The sequence below is a fragment of the Podarcis melisellensis genome (assembly GCF_964234715.1).
Source record: "Podarcis melisellensis genome assembly, chromosome: 14".
Taxonomy (NCBI): domain Eukaryota; kingdom Metazoa; phylum Chordata; class Lepidosauria; order Squamata; family Lacertidae; genus Podarcis; species Podarcis melisellensis.
Window position 1 is genome coordinate 45,842,557 of NC_138546.1, and position 16,658 is coordinate 45,859,214.

Below are 16,658 nucleotides of genomic sequence, written 5' to 3' on the forward strand. Positions count from 1 at the left end.
TCGGTGCACATTACTTGGCTTAAGTTTGGGCTGCATTGCAAAATTCAGTGACCTGCAAATCTTGAAAGACAGCTGTGTTGTGGCACATGTGGCACTTCAGAAAAGTGTGGATTTGGCAGGCCCTCCTTTAAACACAAACTGAATTGAATTTCTCCGCCACCCGAATAAGCACCCCTCACCTCCTTTTGGCATCCGTCACAGGAACCTCATCCTTATACCAGGTCAGCTTTGAGTCACCCAAAATGTTGAAGAACTGGCACCAGAGCTTCAGATTTCCAGAGGCATCCGAGAACTGCTCAGCTCGAATTTTGCGAATCACCTGGGGAGCTGCAAAGAGACAGTGGCTGATTTATCAGTTAAGAAGAAGAAGAAGAAGAAATTTATTACTTATACCCCACCCATCTGGCTAGGTTTCCCCAGCCCCTCTCGTCGGCTTGCAACAGATTAAAAATACACTAAAAATACATTTCCAGTTGACTGGAAAATGTGCGTCCTGGTAGAAGAATAAATGAGCAAATTAAGTTAATTTGGATATGCAGAAATTTTTAAAGAGAAATTTAAGGAACTGCAGAAAGAGGGGGAAGGAAGTTGAGTTTTGAAATGTTAAAATGATTGCAAAATTATTGAAACGCATAAAACTGAAAATCATGAATGAATGAATGAAAATGTGCATCCTGGCAGTTGCATGGGTTGGAGATGGGCCTGCCCCTGCGATGGGTTCCAACATCAGTCCTAAACTGGGAGGGGAGATTGTGGTTTGCTGTTCTGCACCAGGCAACAAGAAAACTAGCATAAATTTGGAAGGGTAGCTGCTTTTCAGGGCCTGTATTGTTTTGGAAAGTGCAAATGGTGCAAGGCCACGTTTCTCCTTCCCTCATCCTCTTTCTACCAACAGTACCTCTGCCAGGGACCATCTCCTGCACCTCAGGGGACTCCAATGCCCACCCTCTCCTGGCTACGACTGTGGAAGCCTGAGGGGGCACGGAGAAAGCGTTGGTTCTTCTAACTGAAAGCATTGTTGGGAGAACCTTGGGCAAGACCTCTTCCAGCCCTCAGCGAGTCTCTCTCCTCCCTGCCATTCTCACCAGCTGCTGTCCGCCATCTTTGCCACCCCCTGCTTCCATCCCTCGCCAGGCAGCCAAGGAACAAGCAGGCAGGGGCAGCAACTGCTCTTCGTCTCCTCGCCACCAGCTCCCTTGTGTGAGCCAGAGCAAAGGTTTTGGGCAGGTTGCCGTGGCGAAGAGGAATCATAGAATCATAGAGTTGGAAGAGACCCCAAGGGCCATTGAGTCCAACCCCCTGCCAAGCAGGAAACACCATCAGAGCACTCCTGACATATGGTTGTCAAGCCTCTGCTTAAAGACCTCCAAAGAAGGAGACTCCACCACACTCCTTGGCAGCAAATTCCACTGTCGAACAGCTCTTACTGTCAGGAAGTTCTTCCTAATGTTTAGGAAGAAGCAGGACCAGAGAGAGCTCTTCCCAGGGACCCCCCTGCTGGGTTGATCCTTGGTGCCAGTCCTTCCTCTTGGCCAGAGGGGTGTGTTGGTTCACGTCTCCACTAAGCCATGAAACTTACCGAGTGACCAGTGGCCACCTGTCTTTTTTTTAATTAAGTTTTTATTAAACATTTCAACATAACAGTTTGTCAAAAGACATCTCATACTCATTTCCCCCCCCCCCAAATTTCCCTCCTCCCTCCCTAAGAAAATCCCGCCCTCCCAGACTTCCCTCAGCTCCTCTCTCTGGTTTTTGAGCACAAGTTATTCTCTGCATGTTATACAACTGTAATAATCCTTAATTAATCTGTCTATGTGTTACCAATAATAAATTTGTGTTTCTTTATTCAAAACCTGCCAAGGAGATCAGTTCATTTTGTTGTTTCTTTAAACCAGTGGCCATCAGTCTAAAGTACCTCACAAGGCGAGGACTCAGGCAAGAAGGTGGTCCCTGCAGGAAAGGGCGAAGGTTCTCTCAGGGTGGGAGACTGGGAGAAGAAGTAGGCTCCCAGGTGGGTCTACTTTTCTGCGTGTGGATAAATATGACATATATTATATGAATGTGATAAAAGGACCCCTATAGTTATTGTTCAGCCCGGACACTGAGGTTCAGCACCGAGGGCCTTCTGGCGGTTCCCTCACTGCGAGAGGTGAGGTTACAGGGAACCAGGCAGAGGGCCTTCTCGGTAGTGGCGCCCGCCCTGTGCAACACCCTCCCATCAGATGTGAAGGAAATAAACAACTAACTGACTTTTAGAAGACATCTGAAAGCATGCCTGTTAGGGAAGTTTTTAATGTTTGATATTTTATCGTGGTCTTAATATTCTGTTGGGAGTCTCCCAGAGTGGCTGGGGAAACCCAGCCAAATGGGAGGAGTATAAATTTACTATTATTATTATTACTATTATTATTATTATTACTATTACTACTACTATTTCCTTTCTTTCTCTCTTTTTCTTTCCCCCCTTTCTTGGTTTCTTATTATTTTTGTTATTTAGATTAGTTTGATTTATATTTTATGTCAAAAACTTTCAATAAAAGCACTTACTAAAAATAATAACAAACTACCTCACAGGGCTGTTGTGAGGATAAAATGGAGGGGGGGTCATTTACACCTCCTTAAGCTCCTTGGAGGAAAATAAACCTCAAAATGAATTACCATATTTTTTGCTCTATTAGACTCACTTTTTCCATCCTAAAAAGTAAGGGGAAATGTGTGTGCATCTTATGGAGCAAATGCAGGCTGTGCAGCTATCCCAGAAGCCAGAACAGCAAGAGGCATTGCTGCTTTCATTGCGCAGCGATCCCTCTTCTCTTGCTGTTCTGGCTTCTGAGATTCAGAATATTTTTTTTTCTTGTTTTCCTCCTCCAAAACTAGCTGCGTCTTGTGGTCCGGTGCGTCTTATAGAGCAGTGTTTCCCAACCTTGGGCCTCCAGCTGTTTTTGAACTACAACTCCCATCATCCCTGACTAGCAAGACCAGTGGCAAGGGATGATGGGAATTGTAGTCCAAAAACAGCTGGAGGCCCAAGGTTGGGAAACACTGTTATAGAGCAAAAAATACGGTAATTACTAGCTCGGGGGGGGGGGGCGTGGATATCATCTGGGAACTCTTCTTCCCCTAGACGTGACTTTCCCTCTCAACCTGCAAGAAGAAACTTTTCTCAGGGTGGGGCTAGATGCCCTCCCAGGAAGGCTGAAAAGCAACACCCCTCCTGACCTTTAAATGGGTCGTTTGCTTTCCGGGATTCGCCCGCTTGTACTTCGGCCGTAGTCTCTTCCAACTTCTCTGGAGCTCGCAGGGAGCTGCCTTCCACATTCTTGTTTTCTTCTGCTATTTCTTCATAGATCTTGGGCACTTCTAAGGTTGCCATCTTCCTGGCCGTGGTAGGAGAGCGCTTCTCCACGGGAGGAGAAGCCGGGGCGGGGCTTTGCAAAAGTGCTGTGTTCTTGCGGCCCTGCTGTGGGGACACGGTGGGGCTGCCCCTTTTTGCTCGTGGCTGCCCATCTGGGGCCGCCCCTTCCATCTCGTCGGCCTGTTTGGCTTTGGTGAGGTATATTTTGCGACGGGCCCCGGAGGCCAGTTCCTGAGGCGTGGCGCTCGGCAGTGCCGATGGTGCCTCACCGGAAACCTCCGGAGACGTATCTGGGGGCCCTGCTGGCTCGCTGGAGACGCTCCCCACCACAATCGAGGGCACGCAGGGCAATGGGGCAGCCTCCGGTTCAGCCACCAAGCTCTCTTTGCAAGCAAGCAGCTCTTGGTTGATCATCCCTGTGATCCTCCGGGAAGTCTTGGGAGTCAACTGCAGATTCTCTGCGCTTTGGAAGAGCTGGTTGGTTTCTACCCGCTCAAAGATCTTCCTTGATGTCCTGGGAGTCAAGCCAGCTATGCCCACATCCGGCAAGTGCTTGGGAATAGCAGTCGGTGGGGTCCTTTCCTGCGCAGCCTTGACATCTTGCTTCTTGTTGCCCTTGCTTTTGTCGGCCTCCGTGGTCATCTTTAAGAGCAGAAGCAAGTAATTTTTCAGGGAAGACACTAGGTTTGTGTTCTGTGCCTTTGTGGTTTGATCCTCCTCCATCGCAGTCTCTGTTTGGCCTGAGTCCTGTATTGCAGGTGCCTCAGAGACTGTTCTCTCCCTTTCCTTAGTTCTGATGTCCATCTTCCTGCCCAGGCCAAACGACTCCTTCTCATTTTCCTCACTCCTCAGTGGAGTTGGGGGCTCTTCCTGGACGCGGACCTCCGTGTTGTCAACCTGCCGTTGCTCCGATTCTGAAGCTGCCACCTTTGATGGCTGCCAGGTTTCTATTTCTCTCTTCACATCCCTCAGCAAATGGGCCACGGACTGCTGCTTCTCAGCTGAACCTTCTTCATCTGGAGAAAGTGGAGCAGATTCTTGGAATGCCAGAGGCATTGCTACTGTAGGAACCAGATGAGGTTCCTCTGAAATACTTTGATGGGAAACCCGGGCTTCTACAGCAACTTCTGGGACCAATAATGGCCTTGCTGTCACTGCAGGAGGCCTCTCGCCCTGAAGCCCTAAATCCCTGTTTAGCCTAGACCTCTTGTCTCCCTGGACCTCTAAGGCTTCTTCTTGCTTTTCTTTGCTCACCGTGTCAATCTGAGGGGCATATCGCTCCAAGATGACTGTAGGTCTAGACTCAAGACTGGATTCCTCAACCAATGACCCAGGAGCAGCCAGATCCTTACTCTCATGACTCGGAGCTGGTTTGGCTTGGGTTCTGTCACTTCCAAAACGCGGGGAACGCCTTTTCACATCTTCTCTCAAAACCCGCTGTTCCTTCCCAATGAGCTGTGTGGTGCCAAGAGAGAGAACTGGGGGATTCTGGGAAGTCACTGAGAAGTGTTGGCTGCCATCCTGGCTCAGCACCATCATGCTTGGCCCTTGGGCCTCTCGGCTAGGATCATCTTGCTCCTCAGCCTGTTTGGTCTCTGGCTCTCTTGGGGCGCCTTCCCTTATTGCAAAATGGCGGGCATCCTGGCTTGTTTCTTCTCCAAGACCCACATCTGGAGTTTGCAGGTTGCGGGCAGTGGGCAAGGCTGGCTTTAAGGTTTGCGGAGCCTAGGAACAAAGAGCACAGAGTTTATTAGTAGCAATGGGCACATTCCCCCCTCATCTCAACTTCACACTAGCTTGGTATATTTGATTATTTTCATCTCAACTTCATACTAGCTTGGTATATTTGATTATTTTCAGAGAACACTTTGAAGGGAAAGCTCATCTTTTCCCTGGGAGTTCTCTCACAGCTTGGAAGGTTGGCACTCTTTTTAGCTCTGCTTTATTTAAAAAAAAAAAGCACTTCTGTTTTTCAACTGTGACTCAAAATTCCATCCAAACCCTTGACACTAATTACAGCTCAGGCAAAGCTTGTGTTCGGGGAAAAAGCTCATTACTTGATGCATTAATTTGTGTTCCAAACCCAAAACAGCAAAAGGTCAAGGATTTCCTCTTTCTTGCAAAGTGTTTCTGAGAGTTCTTCCCTACAGAGGAGAGAGGACTTAGAGGATGGACAGGATTTCATGATGGCTTAGGCCTCTTTGAGAATTCAGTGCTAACTGGAACCATGACCTGGGTAAGATGAAACTTGCTATGTTACTTTTTCAACTAGTTTTGGTTTTGTTGAGAAACAATTCAATTGGCTGCACATTTCCAGTTCCCTTACTAAAACCACTTAAAAACAAACAAGCAGCACCACAACAGCCTATGCAGAAGGGATTTTATGCTCTGTAGCTCAGCCCAATCACCCTCACATTATCAAAAAAATTCCAAACCAGGAAATGAACTTTGAAAAGATAATTAGTCTCCTTGTGTGAGCTTAAAGCAGGCGCAGCCTGGGTGTTGCTGGACTACAATTCCCATCATCTTTGACCACTGACCAGGCTTTCTGGCGCTGATGGGAGTTGGAGCCCAGCAACATTGAGACGCTGCCACATTGGCTTCCTTGGCTTAGAGAGAAAACATCACTGTAGTCCAGGGGTCATATTAACACCTTCAAGTAGCTGCTAGGATACCAGGATGCCAGGACCTAGGTGGGCTCATCCACCCCATCCCCCCATCTTGTCCAGCATTCTGAGCAGCACTGGGTGAATGGGTCACACACAGCCCCAGTATACCTGAAGGAGTGTCTCCACCAGTGGCGTAGCGTGGGTTGTCAGCACCCGGGGCAAGGCAAGTAATTTGCGGCCCCTAACCCGTGGATTTGCGCCCCCTAACCCTAACCCCCAGATGTTGCGCCCAGTGCGGCCAGCCCCCCCTGCACCCCCCACGCTACGCCACTGGTCTCCACCTCCATCGTTCAGCCCGGACACTGAGGTCCAACTCTGAGGGCCTTCTGGCACTTCCCTCACTGCAAGAAGCAAAGCAGGGAACCAGGCAGAGGGCCTTCTTGGTAGTGGCGCCCGCCCTGTGAAACGCCCTCCCATCAGATGTCAAAGAGAAAAACAACTACCTGACATTTAGAAGACATCTGAAGACAGCCCTGTTCAGGGAAGCTTTTAATGTGTGACATTTTAATGTATTTTTAATCTTTGTTGGAAGCCGCCCAGAGTGGCTGGGGAAACCCAGTCAGATGGGCATGGTAGAAATAAATTAATTATTATTATTATTATTATTTCCCACAATGCCGCAGAAGTAGCATCACTCCAAGGTACTGTTGGGAATCAAAATGGTGGCTACACCCACCCAGGTTGTAGCGATGCTGCCAGGTGAGCCTAAAGGATGCTACTGGCAAAGGCTGGGGGCTACCAGGGCCAGCTCAAAGCTGGAGCTGGTCCTGAGATGGACGTCTCCATTCTGCAGAGGACCCTTGCTTGGAATAGAAACAAGCTCTTAGGGCAGGAGTCAGGAACCGGTGGTCCTCCATATATCCTAGGACTCCAACTCCCAGCAGCCCCAGAAATGTGGCTAATAGTGATGGATGCAGGTTTTCCACTGCTGTCTCGGAGCCAGTATGTGAATGAATCACACATGTATCAACTCCACTAGTGGGAGTTTAGTGTCAGAATCCATCACTGGCATCAAATCCGGATCAGTGTTTTGCCCTGGACCACAAAGCTCCAAGGCAAACGATGCTTAATCAGCCACCTGGTAGACAGCCCTAAATATACAAATCCCCAGCTGAGATAGTGATGATGATTGCCCTCAACTCTCCAGAGATCTTGGACTTCGCTGAACCTGCGTTTTTTGATTCGGTTGCGAGCTGCGATGTCTATTGATGGCACTGTTACCCATAAAGCCATCAGAGCAGCTTCCCTTCCACCAGGAACTGTCTGTGTGGTCGAAGGAAAGGGAGCTGTGCTCTAGGTGTGTATGTTGAGGTCTGTGGCGTCTCAGGGGTCAATTTGAAGAGAAAGAAAGAGAGAGCCGCTTCCAGGGTTCAAATCTTGCTCCAAGTCACACATCAATCTGGAAAGGGTTCCCTGGAGCTTGCAAAGTGAAATTTGAAGATGAACCATTGCAAGTAAAGGCCCAGAGACTTAAAAAGAAACACAAAGAACAACTTTTTGCTGTTGGTCAAGGAGCAGGTGGCTAACAAGTTTTGGATGGTTTGATGTGGCAGCTCACCTGACTTCCAGACAGCTGCTTACCAGAAGGACGAGGGGCTGGGTGGAGGCAGCACGGATGTGGTGTAAAAGCACAGGCGGGCGCAGCAGATGGGCTCTGCTGGTGCGTTCGCACTGCACTGATCTCCTCACTGCCTCGGCCCTCCAAGCATCCTTCCCAGTCAGCAGCAGAGACTCAGCTGTCTGGTCAGGTGAGTGCTTTCTCCCCGTCACAACATCCACTACTAACCCCATCCCTCCCAACATCTCTCAATCCTCAGAGCGGTTCTGCTGCAATCACAGTTCCTTCAAAGCCATCTTCACCAACCTGGTGCCCTCCATCAGTTTTGAACTACAGTTCCCATCATGCCTGACCACTGGCTATGCCAGATGGGGATGATAGGACTTGTAGTCCAAAATATCTATATACAGAAGGTGCTGAGTTGGTGCGGGCTGCTTTAATGAGATCCTGAAACCTAGCCAAAGAAGATTGGCAACTAAAGTTGACAGACTATGCACAACTAGAAAACTTAACATGTAGAATAAGAGCACAAGAAGATTGGAAAATGTTTATTGAATATATGGGAAATAATTGTGCACAGCTGAAAACATTGGCAGCATTAAGATAAATTCAACAGTGTAAATAAGTTTTGATGGATGTAATAATGGAATACTAAATTGTTTAGTTTGTGTAAAATATACAGGGATATAAGATATGTAAAATGAACCATAGAAAGGAAAGAAGAGCAGTCATCAATATCTTAAGTATGTAAAATGTTTATCTGGAATTGTAAAACAGAAAATGTAATAAAAATCATTTTAGTGTGATCCTGAAACCTCACCTCCTTTGAATATCCCCAAAGCCTCCAATTGCACTGGGAATAAATTATCTAACTCTGGCTCAGGATTAATTCCTGGTTGTCGAATCAATACCTTTTTTTATTTAAACAAATAAACAAAAAACCTGGGGCCAGAGTATTGCCAGATCTCCATAGGAAATCCAAGGCTGCCATTCGGCAACAAGCGAAATGACCTGCGAGGGTCCATCTGTCAACTTTGAAGGCTGGTGCAACAGCACCAGGAATAGCTGCCCAGAGGATGGGCAACATCCAAGCCACACCGACCGACTGAACAGGAGCGTCGAGATCGGGTGGCTGGAAGGACTGACGTCTGGAAGAGATTAAAAGAGCTATATCTGTCCAGCCTGACTGAGCAAGGGCAGAAAGGAATTGGGGGGGGGGGCTGCAGACTTATGGATATGTGTCAAAAATACAGTCATCAAAGCAGAGCCAAGTAATCTGTGAGGCTGGAGGGGAGGAGGAATAAAAACAGAATGGGGGTTTAAAAAGACAGACGGAAGGAAGGAGGAATCAGCAGCTTTCCCATCAATGTCTATTGGAACATGATAGCTGTATGGTCCCTCCATGTTCAGATGCACCTTGGCCGCTGAATGCTAGTTGCTGGAGAACTTTGGCCTTCCTAGAATCATAGAATTGCAGAGTTGGAAGGGAAGCCAAGGTTCAATGCAGGAATCTCTCTCTTTTTTAAAAATAATATTTTATTAGGTTTTAGGAATAACAACAAACAGAAAAAAGAAAAAACACATACACAAAAATATAAAGTTACAAAGTACAAAAAATACAAACATTTAACTTATAGAAAAAGAAGCAAAAAACAAAACACACTAAAAACAAAAAACAAAAATCCCTCTTTTTAACTTCTCATCTTTGATTCACTTATTTTCCTGACTTCCTCACATCTCCCTTTTTTGTATCCCTTTTAAAAATTAGTTCAGCAAATTCATATCCAATTAATTTATCTATTATCAATCCAATCTTATTTTTAACCTTGTTGCTAGAACCCCTTCGGTTCATTTCAATGTCATCAACATTCAAAAATTTTACAATGTTTCTGTAAATAAGTTTTCAATTTCCTCCAATCTTCTTCCACCGACTCTTCTCCCTGGTCTCGGATTCTGCCAGTCATTTCCGCCATTTCCATGTAGTCCATTACTTGCATCTGCCATTCTTCCAGAGTGGGTAGGTCTTGTGTCTTCCAATGCTTTGCAATAAGTATTCTCGCTGCTGCTGTCAATGCAGGAATCTCAACAAGTGGTCACCGTCTCCAATCTCAAACCTCACCGGACGTTGCTTCGCTTTGCAAATGCGCCAGCATGGATGTCCAGCTTGGGGTTCCCAGAGGATATTATCAGGGACGTCTTTACTATTGGGAGTAGTGGTGCAGTGAGCCAGGGCACCAAGTAGTGGAGGGCGCCAGGCGGAGAGTCCGGGGAGGGGAGAGCAGGGAGGTAAGCGAGGCGGAGCAGGGGCTTGAGGCGGAGCAGGGGCTTGGTGCCTGCACGTCTCCAGCGCCCTTCGGAGCTACTAGGACCCTGTTCTGCTCTGCAGCGCCAGGGTCATCCCTCATCCCGTGCTGTGTTTCCTCATTTAGCACCTGATTGATCTCCCGCTGCGAGAATAATGGACAGAATCAACCAAAACCTCATTATCTTGTTAACTCTATCGTAAAGGTAAAAGGACCCCTGGCCATTAGGTCCAGTCGTGGCCGAATCTGGGGTTGCAGCGTTCATCTGCTTCTGGCAAACCAGTGCAGCGCACAGAGCGCACAGAAACGCCATTTACCTTCCCGCTGGAGTGGTACCTATTTATCTACTTGCACTTTGATGTGCTTTCGAATTGCTAGGTTGGCAGGAGAACTCTATCATAACCTAAATGAAATGTAGCAAGTCAATGTCAGAGTACAGTGGCACCTCGGGTTACAGACGCTTCAGGTTACATACGCTTAAGGTTACAGATTTAGCTAACCCAGAAATATTACCTCGGGTTAAGAACTTTGCTTCAGGATGAGAACAGAAATCGTGCAGCAGTGGCACAGTGGCACCAGGAGGCCTCATTAGCTAAAGTGGTCTTCAGGTTAAGAATATACCTCCAGAACAAATTAAGTTCTTAACCCGAGGTACCACTGTATTTCTGAAACCTGTCGACTTTAGGAAAAAGCCTCAAAACTTTGGAAATTCATATAAAATCACTAGTTCCACTGATTTGCTTCATTCCAACGCCATTTAATACCTTTGGCCAAGGACTTCAAACCCTATCAGTTCCTGCCATGATCCCTCAGGCGTGCAGTCACATACTCAAGCTATCCTGGGCAGCCCTGTGGCCACTGCAGAGCGCTCCTTCGGCTCACCGGGTCTCACGTGGTGAATGGGGCTTGGGCTACAGGGATGGCTGCCCCTGGAGCCCTTTCCAGAGACTGCCACAGAGAAGCCCGTTTGTTTGTTTGTTGGAGTATTCTAGGAGTCTTGGTTGACCACAAACTTGACATGAGCCAACAGTGTGATGCGGCAGCTAAAAAAGCCAATGCAATTCTGGGCTGCATCAATAGGAGTATAGCATCTAGATCAAGGGAAGTAATAGTGCCACTGTATTCTGCTCTGGTCAGACCTCACCTGGAGTACTGTGTCCAGTTCTGGGGACCACAGTTCAAGAAGGACACTGACAAACTGGAACGTGTCCAGAGGAGGGCAACCAAAATGGTCAAAGGCCTGGAAACGATCCTTATGAGGGAACTGGGCATGTTTAGCCTGGAGAAGAGGAGGTTAAGGGGTGATATGATAGCCATGTTCAAATATATAAAAGGATGTCACATAGAGGAGGGAGAAAGGTTGTTTTCTGCTGCTCCAGAGAAGCGGACACGGAGCAATGGTTCCAAACTACAAGAAAGAAGATTCCACCTAAACATTAGGAAGAACTTCCTGACAGTAAGAGCTGTTTGACAGTGGAATTTGCTGCCAAGGAGTGTGATGGAGTCTCCTTCTTTGGAGGTCTTTAAGCAGAGGCTTGACAACCATATGTCAGGAGTGCTCTGATGGTGTTTCCTGCTTGGCAGGGGGTTGGACTCGATGGCCCTTGTGGTCTCTTCCAACTCTATGATTCTATGATTCTAACCCCCTCCAGCGCAGGAATCACAGCACAAGCATCTCTCACAAAACAAATTTGCTCCATCTTCCCTGTGAGCAGCCCTTCATATACAACAGAATAACAGAACCATTCACAGAGTTGGAAGGGAACCACCAGGGTCATCTAGTCCAACCCCCTGCAATGCAGGAATCTTTTGCCCAAGATAGGGCTTGAAACCACAACCCTGAGATTAAGAGTCTCATGCTTGACTGACTGAGGTATATCCAAGTTCAGCATTTCTTTCTCATTTTGGTGCCAGGTTAAGCAATGCCATTTTGTTTGGACAATTTAAGAGCAGGGGTGACTTGGCAGATTTTGGCAGCCCACCTGCATCTGAGACTATATAAGTGTGTACAGTGGTACCCCGCAATACGAACGCCTCGGAAGACGAAAAACTCGCTAGACGAAGGAGTTTTTCGTTTTCTTAGCCGCTTCGCAAGACACATTTCCCTATGGGCTTGCTTCGCAAAACGAAGCTTGCCCTGCAAGCTCCAGGGATAGCGGGGAAGTGCAGCGCGTCTTCCCCGCTGTCCCCGGACCCCTTTTGAACCAAGGGGCGGCAACAGGGAGAAGCGATTCTCCCCGCTGCCCCTTCCCTTGCTTTAAAACAGGTCCGTCTCCGGAGATTGCGGGGCAGGCAACGGGGAGAAGCAATCTTCTCCCCACTGCCCCTTGCTTTAAAACAGGTCCGGGGACAGAGGGGAAGGCGCGCGGCGCTTCCCCTCTGTCCCCGGACGGTCTCCATAGGAACGCATTGATTGATTTTCAATGCATTCCTATGGGAAACCGTGCTTCGCAAGACGAAAAACTCGCAAGAAGAAAAAACTTGCGGAACGAGTTAATTTCGTCTTGCGAGGCACCACTGTATACAGGTGCGTTGTTAATAAATGAGCAACTAAAAAAAGTTTATGCTTCCTGTTTTCTTTTCTCAAGCAGAGATAATGTGTAAGTGTGCTGTGTCAGCTCCCTAAAAAAGGTCAACATCTCTGGGGAAACTTTTCTAAAAAAGGTCAACAACTTTAGCCCCCTGGGAAATGGGGGGGTTGTACTAGAGGGATATGGATCTTCCCCACCACAAAATGACAATTGTGTTTGTGTGTGTGTGTTAGGGAGGGAGGAGAGACACCACTTGGCAACGCTGCTCTGCAAACTCAGGCAGCTTCACTTGCAAACAGAACACCCCCCCACCCTACTTCCTGGTCAATGGGAACAGAAGAGAGCTTACATTGCTTGGCAGTGGAGGCAATGCTAAATCTCAAGACAAGAGGCTGGAAGATGAGCCTCAGGGGATCTGTGGGGCAGAAATGACCGTTGCGCACACTTGTGAGCCTCTCCATTCTGGCACTGCTCTTCAGTGGGGAGAGATGGGGCAAAGGAAGCTATAAAATGAGCTCTGTATTATGATGCCGTGATGTAGTTAGCACTGCTTTGTGTAGTCTTGTCCTTAAGTACTTAATTCGTTCCGGAGGTCCGTTCTTAACCTGAAATTGTTCTTAACCTGAAGCACCACTTTAGCTAATGGGGCCTCCCACTGCCACTGTGCTGCTGGAGCACAATTTCTGTTCTCATCCTGAAGCAAAGTTCTTAACCCGAGGTAATATTTCTGGGTTAGCAGAGTGTAACCTGAAGCGTCTGTAACCCGAGGTACCACTGTGTATGTGTCTTAAATAAATAAATAAATAAATAAACAAACACAGCCACAGTATCCAAAATAGGTGTTGACAGAGCAGTCAGTTTCTGCTCCTTGGACAATTTTATTCATAGGAAAATTTGTGGCTGAATATGTATTTTATCACAAAATGCAAATTTATAAAGGTATTTTATATCAATGCCTTAAAAAAACCCTATATTTATTCTAAAATATAGTTTTTTTAACGCATTAGGATACTTTTAAAAATGTTTCAAGCTAAGGTCCATTTCACAAAATTCAGAGCAGTGTGAAATCCAAAGGATAATGAAGTTTCTATCTAAACATCTAGTACAGGACAGGCAATTCATGAGGGTTGAATAGGTGACTAAAGACTAAAGAGTCCTGAGGGGCTGAGAGAAGAAAGAAAGAAGAAAGAAAGATCTACTACACTGTCTGAAAAGTTGGGGTTGTACAGAGGTGATACATTTTAGCTTTCCTCTTCCCTGCGCTTCCGTTTTTCCTTTTGTGTCATGTATGCAAGCCTCTCTGGGAGCCTTTTGTCTGAAGTGCAGGGTCAAAGTTGCTTCATATATTTAAATAAATGCACAAGGAGCATGGGTTCCCCACATCATGTATGTTTTGACCGAGGCATAAGTACACTCGGCCCTCCAGATGTTTTGGGACTACAATTCCCATCATCCCTGACCACTGGTCCTGTTAGCTAGGGATGATGGGAGTTGTAGTCCCAAAACATCTGGAGGGCCGAGTTTGCTTATGCCTGTAATTTGACCCATGGCCATTTATTTATTTTTAATTTTAAAAACCCCAGAATGTGGAATTAGAATCATAGAGTTGGAAGAGACCACAAGGGCCATCGAGTCCAACCCCCTGCCAAGCAGGAAACACCATCAGAGCACTCCTGACATATGGTTGTCAAGCCTCTGCTCAAAGACCTCCAAAGAAGGAGACTCCACCACACTCCTTGGCAGCAAATTCCACTGTCGGACAGCTCTTACTGTCAGGAAGTTCTTCCTAATGTTTAGGTGGAATCTTCTTTCTTGTAGTTTGGATCCATTGCTCCGTGTCCACTTCTCTGGAGCAGCAGAAAACAACCTTTCTCCCTCCTCTATGTGACATCCTTTTATATATTTGAACATGGCTATCATATCACCCCTTAACCACCTCTTCTCCAGGCTAAACATGCCCAGCTCCCTTAGCCGTTCCTCATAAGGCATCGTTTCCAGGCCTTTGACCATTTTGGTTGCCCTCCTCTGGACACGTTCCAGTTTGTCAGTGACCTTCTTGAACTGTGGTGCCCAGAACTGGACACAGTACTCCAGGTGAGGTCTGACCAGAGCAGAATACAGTGGCACTATTACTTCCCTTGATCTAGATGCTATACTCCTATTGATGCAGCCCAGAATTGCATTGGCTTTTTTAGCTGCCGCGTCACACTGTTGGCTCGTGTCAAGTTTGTGGTCAACCAAGACTCCTAGATCCTTTTCATATGTACTGCTCTCAAGCAAGGTGTCACCCATCTTGTATTTGTGCCTCTCTTTTTTTTTTTTTGCCCAAGTGCAATACTTTACATTTCTCCCTGTTAAAATTCATCTTGTTTGTTTTGGCCCAGTTCTCTAATCTGTCAAGGTCGTTTTGAAGTGTGATCCTGTCCTCTGGGGTGTTAGCCACCCCTCCCAGTTTGGTGTCATCTGCAAATTTGATCAGGATGCCCTTGAGTCCATCATCCAATTCATTGATAAAGATGTTGAATAAGACCGGGCCCAAGACAGAACCCTGTGGCACCCCACTAGTCACTCTTCTCCAGGATGAAGAGAAACCATTGATTGAATTAGCTCCCACACCAGGGCTTCAACAGGCATGCCAGGCCCTGTTCCCATTATTAGCTAAGAGGGTCTCTTCCTTGTCAAAGGCAAGAGATTATTTCGCATCTCCTAAAATGGAAACACATCAAGCAAATTCCAGCAGGAGTGTGCTGCCATGGCTAGCACCCGCCCAAGTGCTGAAAGCAACTCCAAGAGGCTGATAAGAGAGGGGGAAGTCAAGCAGCAAGTCCTGAAATATTCTGAGACAAAGGCTTCCTTCCTTGCCTCTGTCTGCTCTCTGCAACATGGACACACAGCAAAAGTACGTGCAAAGCAAATACACCAAGGTGGACAGTTGTCATAAAAGGGACAGCAGAAATTATATGCAATTGTTTTCTACAAATGCAAATATTTTCACTATGTCCTTATGGCACTGTGAAATCAGAGATACTACATAGGAAGTGATTCATAAATGGAATTAAGGATGTTGCAGGAAGCTGAGAGTTAGAGCAGCTACCGTATTTTTCACTCTATAGGACGCACCCGACCATAGGACGCACCTTGTTTTAGAGGGGGAGAACAAGAAAAAAAATTCTCCCCCTCTCTGCTCAGCACCCCTTCAGCGAAGCGGCAGGAGAAACGGAGCCACTTCCATTTCTCCTCCCGCTTCGCTGAAGGGGCGCTGTGCAGCTCTCCCTCTCTGCTGAAGCCAGGGGAGTCTTGCTCTCCTGGCTTCAGAAAAAAGGAACCCGAAGCCTTCAGAGCACAGCGTGAGTTCCCGCTGCGCTCCAAAGGCTTCAGGCGGCTATCCCCCTGAAGCCTGGAGAGCAAGAGGGGTCGGTGCACACTGGCCCCTCTCGCTCTCCAGGCTTCAGCGAAAGCAATGCATAGCCTCCAGAACACGGAGGGAGCACTCCCTCTGTGCTTTGGAGGCTTCGCGTTGCTTTCACTGAAGCCAAGGAGCCTGCATTCACTCCATAGGACGCACAAACATTTTCCCTTAATTTTTGGAGGGGGGGGGTGCATCCTATAGAGCGAAAAATATGGTACATTGCAGAGCAGAACAGATACATCTGGCCTTTCTGCTATGGAAGAAAGAGGCATGCATTAGAGTTTTGCTCTCTTTTTTTAACACAGGCCTAACAATGCATTTTTTTAAAAAGCTGCTTCTATAGGATGACCCTTCAGTGCTGTGGAAGCATCACTTTTCTGCAGTACCCGTGACCAAGACCCTTCTACGACATTTATTCAGAACTGAGGTCTCCTGCAACTTTAGTTGAAAACTTCCTCCTTGTTGCTTCTGCTCCTTTTATTGCTTCTTGTTCAAGGGAAATGTGGCATGAGTCAGTTGCCTCTAAATGGCTCTTAAAGTGTTAGTTCTCTGTGGGAAGGAGCTTCAGTTACTGGTTTCCACAGAATTATTTTCTGTTGCAAAACAGCACTTTTTCGCAATTTAAAATAGTTAATGGAAGCAAACCAGTAACATAACCTCCCTGCCCCTTTTTTTGCAAGTAAAAGAAACGGAAGAATTCTGGGGCAATTCGGTAATGTCTACTTCTCACCTCTGGAAATTGGAAAGCGGGGGCAGGACCAGCCAACGCAGCCCCAGTCCTGCTCGTCAGGAATAATTATAAAAGGGACTGGAGATAAAATTGCTGATATGGT

The 16,658-nt window shown here is 47.0% G+C and overlaps 1 protein-coding gene across 2 annotated transcripts in view; it reads right to left on the reverse strand.

Annotated features, from left to right (window-relative positions):
• The window catches only part of ALPK3 (alpha kinase 3), a 75,168-nt gene that overhangs the window by 12,960 nt on the left and 45,550 nt on the right, over window positions 1-16,658 (reverse strand). For both annotated transcript variants that reach the window (XM_081887571.1, XM_081887570.1), the window contains 2 exons: window positions 3,220-5,080; window positions 180-327 (listed from right to left, as the gene is read on the reverse strand). In XM_081887571.1, coding sequence (XP_081743697.1) covers window positions 180-327; window positions 3,220-5,080 — 2,009 coding nt within the window. The remainder of the gene's footprint in view (window positions 1-179; window positions 328-3,219; window positions 5,081-16,658) is intronic.